General features: G+C 39.7%; 1 protein-coding gene across 1 annotated transcript in view; it reads left to right on the top strand.

The window, feature by feature from the left end:
- The window catches only part of TMTC1 (transmembrane O-mannosyltransferase targeting cadherins 1), a 285,489-nt gene that overhangs the window by 241,849 nt on the left and 31,281 nt on the right, over positions 1-12,359 (top strand). The window contains exon 13 of the mRNA XM_066368881.1: positions 5,857-5,965. Coding sequence (XP_066224978.1) covers positions 5,857-5,965 — 109 coding nt within the window. The remainder of the gene's footprint in view (positions 1-5,856; positions 5,966-12,359) is intronic.

Below are 12,359 nucleotides of genomic sequence, written 5' to 3'. Positions count from 1 at the left end.
CTTTCCATGACTAGCTGAAGGGGGTATGTACTGAGATTAACTTTATCAGTTTGTTCACCAGTTATGAGTTACTTAATTCAAGCTTTTTCTTTTTAATTTGGAGAAACAACCTGTAGACTTGGTTACCTAAATCACAGGCTTGGTCAATTCAGAGGCAAATACCATGTTCATATTTCCCCCTTTCGAATGGACCTGTCGATTCAGTGTGAATGGATAACAGAGTAGCTCTACATAGAGGGGGTTTACATTGATCATGGGCTTCTGATTTCCTTGAACAGCTTATTATAGAGCCAAAATGACTGCATAGGAAGTTTTAATACTGCCTAATGCTGACCCAAGGGTGCTCTGTACTGTCAGAATACATGGGTAATTCCCATTATTAAGGAATTTCATGGTATCAATTTGAAATTTTCTGCCTCTCTTGTTATACCTTTTTACTTGGCAATGACTACTTTAAAGCCACCTATTCTAAGAAGCTTTCCTGGCTTGGATGAAGAAGAAGCTCAGCACTGCTCCCGATTCTTTCATGCCTAAATGTTCACCTTTAGCAAACACCCTTCCTTACAAATGAAGACCCACACCCCTGTGGCTCTGCCGTTTGGGCCTCCTCAGCTCGGTGTGCGCCTTCGAATGAGGCTGCCAGGGCAATGCCTCTGTGACTGGCCTTATTTTACATTTACTGCAATGCTCTTTATTTGTATATTTAATGATAGTAATTATATTAAAAATTTACTGTTATATCAGACTTATGCCTACCCTAAAGGGTATTTTTTTGTGAATAGTTTAAAATGTTGAAGTATATTACTTTTGAGGGAATTTCCAATTACTACATTCTTCTTTGTTTTCAAAACTAATTTAAAAGAGAGATAGAGTTCAATGGGTGATTTTTTTTTAAAGAAACATTAAATGTGCTAATAAAAGCCAAATCATACATGTTCCCTACTGTGAAGCTGGGACTCAGGGAGGTCCGATAAATTACCTAAGGAAACACCACTAGTGAGCGTAGGCAGAAGGAGAGTCAACCCCATCCTGGCTTTTGCGTCTGTGCTTTTAACTGCTATGCAGACATAAGGTGGAGAAGCCGCTTCACAGGGCCTGGTCAGTAAGATGTGCTCAAAAAATGGAACTAAACTTGTAGTTATTTTGTGATTTCCAGCCGTGGGTGCTCCCGCCTTTCTCAGGATCACTGTTATAATATTGAAAGCATTATAGCACCAGAGATGTGGAATGGGTTATATTATCCTCCTCTGTCAAGTTTTATTAGAATATTAGAAAGCTTGTTTGGGGAGATCTACAAAGATCCAGGAATAAAGAAAGTAATAAAATCATGTGTTTTTTCTTTAATTAGCGATTATTGAATTTCTATTATGTGCAGATCCCTGTGCTATACTTACTGAATATCTACTATGTACAGATCACTGGGATAACAGGAGTAGGAAAGATGAATAACACGTGAATCCTGACTATGAAGGAGCTTAAAACCAGTACTGGTCACAACAGAATGCATACCATTTAAATGTGGAGTGTGGCCTGTCAGTGGGCCTGGCTACAGCTGAAATTCTAAAAATTATAGAATCCTGGTGACAAAGTAGCTGTGTGCTGTGGGCACATCACTTGATCTCCCTAAATCACAGTTTTTTTATTCTATTGTTGCTGGGGCCGGGGTTGCTAGCATTTAAAAGGAAGGTAATTATGCTTAATTCATATTACTTCATGAGTGTTAAAATAAATAATGCAAAGGACTCACTCCGTCCTTAGCAGAGAGTAAATGTTCAGCAAGCAACTGTCAAGAAACATGAGCTTAAAAAACTAGCCTGCTTGGCCTGTTCACTGATAGATGCTGTCTGGTGGGGGGCAGTGTTGTGAGCCCTTGATGTGCTGGGCTGGGCCTCAGAGAAGAGCAGTCCAGGGCCCAGTTACTCTTTAGAAAGCTCAGCTGAGGAACAGAGAGCAGCTGCCCCTTCGGAGGCCAGAACAGGACTGCTAATGGCGATTGCCCTGCCACCCTTTTTCTTATGGATACAGATCTATGAGCTCTGCTGAAGCTCTCGTGCTGTGAGCGGGTTAGGTCAGGGAAGGCTTCCCTGGGGCGCAGAGGTTGAGTGGGGAGGAGGACAAGGCCGCCTGCGGAGCGGCAGGCCAGAGCGCCAGGCCGACAGGCACAGACCTGGGGGAGGCTTTCCTGTTTGCTCGGGACCAGGGCACATCACTGAGGCCCCCCGAGTCTCAGTATCCACTGCCATAAACCAAGGTGATTAGCTTATACCCATAATTCACAAATCTGGGCAGCTGTGTTATTCCTGTGGAGAGAGACCTATTAAGAGGCCCAACCTCAGAACATTAAGGTCTTTTGAAAAGCACCCCGAGTGGTTTTAAGGGACAGTGAGGATTGAGATGGAGTGGGTGATCTTTTAGGTTCTGTAGAATGGATGCCAAAGGCCATGCAGTCTATTGGACTAGTGACTATCTGAGGATGTTTACAATGGTTAGAACTGTATTATAGAGGATTTTAAACTAAGAGTCTGTCTGTAGGCAGTAGGGCATTGATGAAGATCTCTATATGAAAAAATGTGTTGAAAGTAATGCTCTAGGGAAAAAATGTGTCATTCAGTTGTCTGTATGTGTGAAGGGAGAAGAAAGAGAGAACTGGAAGCAGGTTGCAAACCAAGGGTATGAACTCAGGTGTTAGCAAGTGAAACCGAGTGAGGCGCACTCCAGACTGCAGTAATCTAGGAGGATTGTAGGAATATTGCCCCTGTTTTAGATACAGGATAATGAGCAGAGAAACACAGGCTGTTATGTGGATATGGAAAGGGGCGCTCTTCAGAAACAGATCGAAATGAAGTTCAGTTTTCACATGGTAGTCACGAGACTGTGTGACCAAGGAGGGTACACTTAGATGAATTACCTGCTATAAGTTACTGTGTCAAAGCCACACCTATTTTGTAAATTCCCACCAAATGATGAGCAAAAGAGAAACTATAGAAGAAACACATCTTCTATTTCTCTCTATATTTGTATGCCTGCTGTTCCTCTCCCTTTCAGAAACGAAAACAAAATTACCACATATCAATTTCCCGGGCTTTCGTAAAAAGCATTTTGAAGTATCAGCTAAGGTGGCATGTGTCTAACCCTGTGGGTGTCTAATGACTGGCTCTCCAAGGTCCCCACGGGAAAGCAGTCATCCAAGAGTGCAGAACCGAGGGGCAATGACCCGTCTGCCCCCATATTTTCAGCTTGCAACACTCACATACTAAGCAAAATCATGAAATACGGTGGTTTTCTGAAAGTGTGTCAGTCCCTCAGGGATTCATAGAAATACAGTTTTTCATAAAGAATCCAAGTTCCCTATAAATAACTTGGATGCTAGCTTTTCCATTGTGTCACGTGAATGTTAATGGACGACCTCAAGTTATTTCGAGTCATGAACTACTTACTGTATTAAGTGGTAATTAATCTCACTGAGTTCATATATATAAAAGGTTTAAATTGCCATTCTAATTGGTGTGAGTCATGACAAATAAAAAATTATTAAATTTTACTATCAAATTGTTATGAGTTTATTTTCCCCCTGCTGATTTTGAAGTGTATCCAAGCTAAATTAGGTTGAGAGGGACTTAATTTTCAGCCTGAATCTCCTAAGTCTGTATCTTCCTTTGCATTTGGAGAGGGTTTCCAAATTAATGTTAAAAAAGATTTACAAAATCTTTGGAGACCGGGAGATCTGCTAACCATGAAATCAGTAGTAAAACTACCAGAATTAAAAATATAAGTTTTTATTTAAAATAAATGTGCCCATGGAAGAAATTCTTGAAGAAATATTTTTAAATAGAAACCCAAGAGTATGTAAACATACTGGACTTGCATCAACTCTTAGGCATCCTTTAAATCATTTTTTTAACTAACCAAGTGAATCAACAAGAAAGCAGCATCAAGAGAGCTATAATGAAAAAAATCTTATAGCCACGTGCAACTTGAAAGCCACGTCCCGAAGATGAGCTGTTTCAGGACACAGGTGTTACACTTTGAAATCTAGCACAGGACTGTGCGTGGAGAGGAGCCCAGGAAGAGTTAGCCAGACCCAGTAAGGAGCGGACAGCACAGACAGCCACCTGTTTCAGGAAATAGCTGACACATAATAGACAAGGATAAATGTTTCCTAAATTGAATAGTTCAACGCAAGGTCTTTGCTGGGAACATATCTTTTTTTTTTTTTCAAGGTCTGTGATAAAAAAAAAACACAAAAAAAACAAAAACAAAAAAAAACCCCAAAAAACTACCTTCGAGTAAAATCACCTTGTGATATACTGCTTCTAACACTTGGAGCTCAGATACGGGAGTCAGTGTTAGTTTTCCCTCGATAGATCTTTATCCGGCAGAGACTGAAGCTGTAGGGGTTTTGCGGTGGGAGCTACTCTCAGCTGCCTTTGATAATTCATGGAACAATTATGCTGTGTTCTCAGCGTGCGTACAGATTACCTGAGAATCTTTGTTAAATGCAGGCTCTGATTCAGTGGGTCTGGCTGGGCCAGAGACGCTGCATTTTTAACAAGCTCCTAGGTGATATTGATGATACTGGTCTGTGGGCCACACTTTGGGCAGCAAAGTCATAAGAGGTGAATTTATAAGTAGTTAAAATTAATAGAACACTCGCTCTTGGCTCAGAGAAGACAGATTATGTGAATATGATGAGTCACTTACTTGACTTTTCTGAACCCAAATTTTCTCAGAAAAAAAAATGAGTGTAATAAGACAAATGTACAGGCTGCATGGAATTTTCATAAGATGTAAATGAATAATGTTATGTGAATATTTACCAGGGCATATGGTCGATATTGATTGCTGATAAAATGATTGTTGATTCTATATAATAAAAACATAAGCACACAATTCAGCATTGGTAGTTTGCAAAGATGGGGGACCCTTTGGCTGAGTGCTCTAGGTTCTAGTCTTCATTCCACTTCTTTTGCCAGTTACAATATCTAGCACATAGCAAGTGATCAGTATTTGTAGAATTGTACTAGTAGCAAAGTTGGTCATTGCCAGTGTATCTTTTTCGGTATAATGATAGTGATATCAGGGTAATGACCCAGTGTTTCCCTATGACACTGACAGGAAAGAGAACTGTCACCCAAAATAATGATGATAACTTTGGGGCCGTTGAGCTTTTTTTGAACCAGGAACATAATCACTTGGAGAGGATTGCAACGAAGAACACAGACCCAGCCTGAATTCCTCATAAAAATATGATAAAATAGCTGATTGTTTTTTGCCAGCCATTCATCATAGTATTTTCTGAGTTCATAACTTATGTGTAGAAAGTATTGCTCTTCGTTATAAAAGCACAGGCAGTTTGGCTGGCTTGTCCCTGGTGGGTGGCTTGGCTCTCGTGAGCAGCCCAGCCCACAAGTAGCTCAATCATCTACCACTACCGAGTAACTGGCACCCGTGCCACCCAGGGAATGTCCCCAAATTGCTGCTCTCTGAGGGTCTTTCTGGCTGACAAACCTAAAAGATATTCACCCTTTGAGTAGTGAGTTTTTTGTTAATCCTTTGAGTGAGGATGTTCATGCTACTCAAAGGACTAAGTAATACTCTCAGAAAGTATACAGCAGAAAATAGAAGATTAAAAAATCAGTGAGTGACCTGTGGCATCACCCATGTCTTAGCATCTCTTTCTGCTGAGAATTCAGAGAGAGAACCTGTTAACACCTTGAGAAGTGCAGTTCAATTCATTTGCAATAAAACCCAGAGTGAATTAGTTAATCTTTGCTAAAATAAATAGATCTTAAAGTCTAATCAGAAGGTTTATACAGAGTTTTGTTAAAAGATGTCCCCCCCTCTTGTAATCTATAGGTCCCAGGAGAAAAAAGAAGAGGCTGTCACTTTACTGAAGGACTCCATTAAATATGGTCCAGAGTTTGCAGACGCGTATTCAAGCTTAGCTTCATTACTGGCTGAGCAGGTGATTGTTTCCATTTAATTTCACATCATATATACTTTTAATTTTACTGTTGAATGAATAAATTAATGTTACCCAGAGTTTTGGCCCTGATGGTTTAGTTTATAAGTGCATATTGGACAACTAATCTCTGTGTCAGTTTTCTTTTTGACAGAAGTTACAAGCGTAATGTTCTCACTCCAACATTCTCTGTGTAGTGTAGGTAGCCTTTAGACACAACTGGGCCATTAGAGGCCTTTGAGATACACTCTAATGTTGGGACAAAAATATGGCAAGAACAATACACAGTATTTGCTGGTTTTATTACTATTTAGTTATCACATTTTCTGGGAGATTTGTTAATGGACTCAGATCTCTATACTCAGTATGGAACCAACTAGCCATCATTTTATACATCCAGTGTCTTATTACCCACTGGAAGATCATAGGGGCTTATAGGACAGGTTCCTGAGACAGTGTTTCTCTCAGTTTAAAATGGAAGGTTAATTCCCCTTCTTTTCACTTGTGTCAAAATGATTTGTCACCAGTTTGCAGTGTCCTGTCCTGGATGCCTGCCCCCTGCTATGGGGAAACAAGTGTAAGTTGTCTTCTCTAAATTGATGATACAGTTTTGTCAACCCATGTGAGTCTCCTCGATAGACAGTAGATTCTGCAATCACGAAATTTCCCAATTGTCTTTAAAATCAAGCCCAACACCTTTGAAATATGCCTTGAACCATTCAGTTGGCTTAAATGTTTCGAATGATTTGCTACTGCATGTTGGGTACCTAGGGGTACACTTTGCATTTGAAAAACTTCAGACGTTTCACTGGGAAACAAAATTAGGACATTCTATGGATATTTAAGTGTCAGAAATGATAAGGCTATTTGTCTCACTCTTATAGTCTACGTATAATACAGGTGGGCTTTATACAGAAGTCCATGTCTGTAGTAGGTGATTTTAATGCTGGTGTTTGCACGATATTTAAGCTAAAATGACAATGGTTATGCTCTATGGTATACCCTGGCAGACCTCATCTGCCTTTGGCTTGTGCTAAAACAGATAAAGTAGGAATTTTCTGATGAAATTATTGACACCTTCATGATTCCCTTTTCTTGCCTCATCCTGGGTCCTTCATTTTCATAAGAAGCCCCTCCCCCTGCTTGTGCTTGGCTGGCAGTCAGGCAGCTACTCAGACAAGCCAAGCATGCTGCTCACCCAGGGCCTTTGCACTACCTGCTCTCTTTGCAGGCAAGAGTTTTCTCTCAGGTATCTTCAGAGTTTCCTTGCTCGTCGCATGCTGGTTTTAGCCCAACTATTCCCCTATAAGAGTGGGTGTCTGTGACTACCCTTTATTAGCCTCACTCTGCCCACCGTGTTCTCTGTCACCTTACCCTGCCTTTCTCTGCCCAGAGCATTCATCGCCATCTCACATGCTTTTGTCTGGGGTCCTCCTCCCACCACGGGGATACTTAACTCCGTGGGAACTGCTATCTGTTTTTATTCATGGCTATCTCACATGTTGGTCACGTTGCACACGATCAATACATTTTGAGTAAATAAATGAGTCAATATGAACTGAAGAACATGTAGTCCTTCAATCTGGCACATATTCTAAATTTGCTCTGACAGGACAAGGAGGGCTGGGCACATGGGCCACAGGGATTTGTAGGTGCCTCAGGCCTCGGCTTGCTGCTCTTGCCCTCCTCTGGGTGCAGCCTTGTGAGTGACTCACTGGAGCCCTGGGGGCAGGGTAGGGTTGAGGTAGACACCTCCTACATCGTTCAGTGGCTTCCTTGTGACATTTAAGGGAGACATTTCTCCCATGTTTCAGTATTAGGAATGGCTAGGCTTTTTGCATTACAAGATTTTTGTTTTATTTTGAATTTAATGCATAAAAAATCTTGCAGATGCTAAAAGGTTAAATCTGTTTCCATCCCTGTTGACCCCCACCTCCGACTAACAGCCAGTCTGGACTATGCAATCTGCCATTCTCTGCATGCTGCTTTTACTCCTGGATTTATTATCATTTTCCTTAGTCATTCATTTTATTCCATTTATGTTCTATATTTTTGAAATCTACCATTTTTTTGTGGCCTAATGAGATATAAATAAGTAAATGCATAGAGAAGACATTGCATTAATGCTTCCCATTCATTTTTTCCCCCCACAATTTACCAGGACAGATAATAAACATTAAATTGCTCTTCTTGATGAAAATGACCCTTGAGATAAAGGACAGTGTCACACACCTAATACTAGTAATAACACAGTAGGTTGTTTAGGGGACCGCCTTTATAGATAGCCACACAGCCCCTGCTTTCTGTCATGCCATCTTTCCATTGCTTCCCTCTAAATCCTCCTTACTTTTCACTACCCAAGTCAACCTCCACTTCCTCCCTCAACATTCTTCCTATGTCACGGTGACTTTTATTTCTTTGCAGCTCTGATAACTTTTCAGGAAACATACCAACTAATCATATATTTTCATTTCTTAAATTAATATTTTGAATGATCATTTAAACAGTGTTTCAGGTTTATTTTCCTTGCAAGCCTGCCAGTTTCTTTAAGAAAAGTAGTATCTTGCCTGACCAGGCAGTGTGGCACAGTGGATAGAGCATTGACCTGGTATGCTAAGTACCAGGTTCGAAACCCTGAGGTTGCCAGCTTGAGCATGGGCTCATTGACTTGCGCAAAGGGTCTCTGGCTCTGCTGGAGCTCCCAATTAAGGCATATATGAGAAAGCAATCAATGAACAACTAAAGTGCCACAACTACAAGTTGGTGCTTCTCATCTCTCTCCCTTCCTCTCTGTCTGTCTCTGTCCCTCTCTTTTGCTCTTTCTCTCTCTCCCTCTCTCTCAAAAAAAGAAAAAGAAAAGCAATATCTTGTTTGTATACCTGTTCCCTCTCTGGAACTTAGGCTAGTTCTCTGTGTAAGGCAGGCATTCACACAGCATATCTTTAACCTCAATTACTTTGCAATTCAGTTAACCTATGATGTGCTATCACCAACATTTGATGATTTACTGGGAGACCTGCTTCTAGACCTCACTTAATAATTAACCATCTTCTCAGACCTGGGTGAGGAGTATTTTATCTCTCTGAGTGTCAGTTTCTAAATCTGAAAATTAATCAATACTATAAAATTATCTTCATTGTCTTATAAATCTAACACTTTAGAGCAGGGGTAGTTAACCTTTTTATACCTACTGCCCACTTTTGTATCTCTATTAGTAGTAAAATTTTCTAACCGCCCACTGGTTCCACAGTAATGGTGATTTATAAAGTAGGGAAGTAACTTTATAAAATTTATAAAGCAGAGTTACAGCAAGTTAAAGCATATAATAATTACTTACCAAGTACTTTATGTCGGATTTTCACTAAGTTTGGCAGAATAAATCTTTATAAAACAACTTACTATAGTTAAATCTATCTTTTTATTTATACTTTGGTTGCTCCACTACCGCCCACCATGAAAGCTGGAACACCCACTAGTGGGCGGTAGGGACCAGGTTGACTACCACTGCTTTAGAGCATCTAAAATTACCTCATTTAACATCAACTGAATACTAATGAATATTTGATGAATAACTGAAGGCTCCAATGTAGTTAGTGCCATTGTTTCTATACAAATAAAGTACTAATGTGTTAATATTGTGAAAAGTAATTTGCCTTAATAAATATCTGAAAGTTTCAGTTACATTTTTTTTCCAAATTGATGAACTCTATGTTTATAAAAAAATTACTATTTTAAAAACGATAAAGATGTTTAACAACCTTGAAATATATTTTAGTTCATTTGCAATATCACTATTAACAGATTTTATAGAAGGTGATGACTAAAAAGAATGACATACATACTTTTTTATCAGTTGTGTTTAAGAAGTGTTCAATGCCTTACTTAAAATCAGTTATGTGATAAATTATTTTTTGTGAACCACAATGGCAAGTTGATGTGAAGTTATTGCATGTCTTTAGTTGAAGTCAGGAATAATTTTTAGAAAACCGAATTGTGACTGCGGCCATGATCTTTTCTTATATACAAAGGTCACATTTTTTTGCCAGTTTTCCCTATTCTGGATTCAAATGAAATATGTTGTGAGGTCTAAGAATGCAGCTGAAAGGTGGAAAGGTTCTCTGTTCTGTCCTTTGGGCAGTGATTTGAACATCAAAGAGACATGACAGACAATGACTGTAACTCAGGATTGCCCTTCCTCTCTTTCAACATCTTGTCTCCATGTTTTGAATGCGTTAGTGATAAAAAGAATGTTTCAAATGCACAAGCAAAACACAGAGAAACTTTTAGAGGGAAACCCACCTACCTTCACATTCTTTGGCAGCAAAATGAATTCGTGTGTGTATGTGTGTGTGTGTGTGTGTGTGACACAACCTTATTTAACAGCATTCTGCAATCTCAACCACCTATGATATATGAAAGCAATGTTTACAAACCTTAGACACACTTGTGAAACTCTCCTCTCACAGCTCCTCTTCCAGGGCCACCTGTGCACACGGATGACCCATGGTTACTATGGTTGGGGGCCAGTTAATGCCTACACAGAGCTGAATTCATCAGTTCTGTAATTTACTTCTATTGGGTCCAATGCAACAGAGAGTTTGGTGAGCACAGTTACCTTGTCATCTCTCCAATGATCTGTTTCCTAAGTTAATCCACATCTTTCCACTTGTTTCTCATTTATTCGGGTCTCCAAATACTTTCCTTCGGGTCATGTTGCTTTGTCGAACCCCCAGATGATCTATTTTCGCTATAATAAGATGGCTCCCCAAATGTACTGGTTTCTCAGACAGGGTGGAATACTGGTTCCTTAGCTCAGGGTGGAATATAAATTCTTCCCTGTCTTGAGATCCTGCATATCTACTACATCACACCCTAAAATGAATAACACTAGTGCTTTAGCATCCATGTGGTGCTCTCACTCAGACTGGAGATACAGTTATCTGAAATCCCTAAAAAATACGAAGCTTTGCTAATCCAGGTGTCACCCATTTTGCAGGCAAGTTTTCATAACCTGGATGAAAGAATTCATCTTTATCTGTATTTAGTCTCAACTTCTTTATTGCAGCCTGAAATTTCTGCCATTCATTGTATTAATTAACTGCCCTTTCCAGCCATTTCAGTTGGTAAATAGAGTAAGAAGAGCTTCTAGTAATTTATGTACATTTTTCATAAAACAATGTTGCCTGGATCAGTAGCAAGTAGAAAGCTCCACATTGTACCTTAGAATTTTCTCTCCAGTTGACCTCTAGTTTAACCAAGAATCTCTAGATACAATTATTCAACATTTGGTTAATTTTCTCCATTATGTTATCATTTAGCTCACCTCTCTTACTCTTGTCCATCAGGATGTGGTCAGACACTTTGTCAGAGTCCTTCTGAAATCTTTTCCTTGATCTAAGGTAATGAGTCTATAAAAAGGGGGGGGGGAGGGGAGAAGCAAGGTCCATTTGGTGTGCCCTGCTCTTCCTGTCAGCATGCTGTTGTCTGTTGACACCATTTCCTGTCCTCACTGCCAGTGAAACTGTGAGTGATAATACCTTCTAGCGTTGTTCCATGGCTCAAATTGTGCTCCTTACTCTGTTGGGACCTGAAGGTAGGAAGCACGTCTGGGCAGAGGAAAGAATCTGAGAAGGGGACATTTGAAAAATAGGTTAAGAAGCTCGAAAGGATATTAGAACATATAGTAGAACATACTGAGGCCCAAAGTGAAGCCCAGGTTTGAGATTGATATATAATAGGAAGTAACAGTTAAATGTCTGAGGAATGGGTTTTAAAACGTGAGGAAGAAAATCCTGTGGAAATATGAGGGGCATTTTGGAGGAGGCTTTAAGTGTGTTCTGGTGTGAGTAGTTGAGAGCCTTGTTTCAGGAAGAATTTGTGGGAATAGATAAACTCTACTGTGGAAAAAACTTTCCTTTGTATGTACAGACTATTTGCATGTGAAGGCTGAAAGGAAGATAAAACTGGAAAATTAAGAACTCCAGGTCAGAGTGCTGAAAAGACTGAGAAGACACACGGCCACAGAAGGGTGGAAATGACATCAGCTTCAGCGTTGTTGTTGTTGTTTTCGGTTAACTAGTACTATAATAATGTAATGGAAAGTGTGGAAGAATCAGAGAAAATAAAATATACCTTTTGCCTCTAATATAGTATCTGGAAACAACAAATACTTTCACTTATAAATAGCCTGCAAGTCTTTCTAATGCACTTATTTTGCTTGCATACTTACATTCATGGATAATTTGTATCCCATCCTTTCCACTTGCCATTAAATTATACATAATGTGGTATGTATTTTCATGGTGCTAAATGGCCTTTATAAGTACCATTAGGCTATGAACTTATTTATCAAAATGATGGATTGTAAACTTGCATAATAATATCCTAGCTGTTGGTC

This window comes from Saccopteryx leptura, chromosome 2 (assembly GCF_036850995.1).
Source record: "Saccopteryx leptura isolate mSacLep1 chromosome 2, mSacLep1_pri_phased_curated, whole genome shotgun sequence".
NCBI lineage: Eukaryota > Metazoa > Chordata > Mammalia > Chiroptera > Emballonuridae > Saccopteryx > Saccopteryx leptura.
Note: the sequence above shows the minus strand (reverse complement) of the source record. Positions and strands in the feature narration are given on the sequence as shown.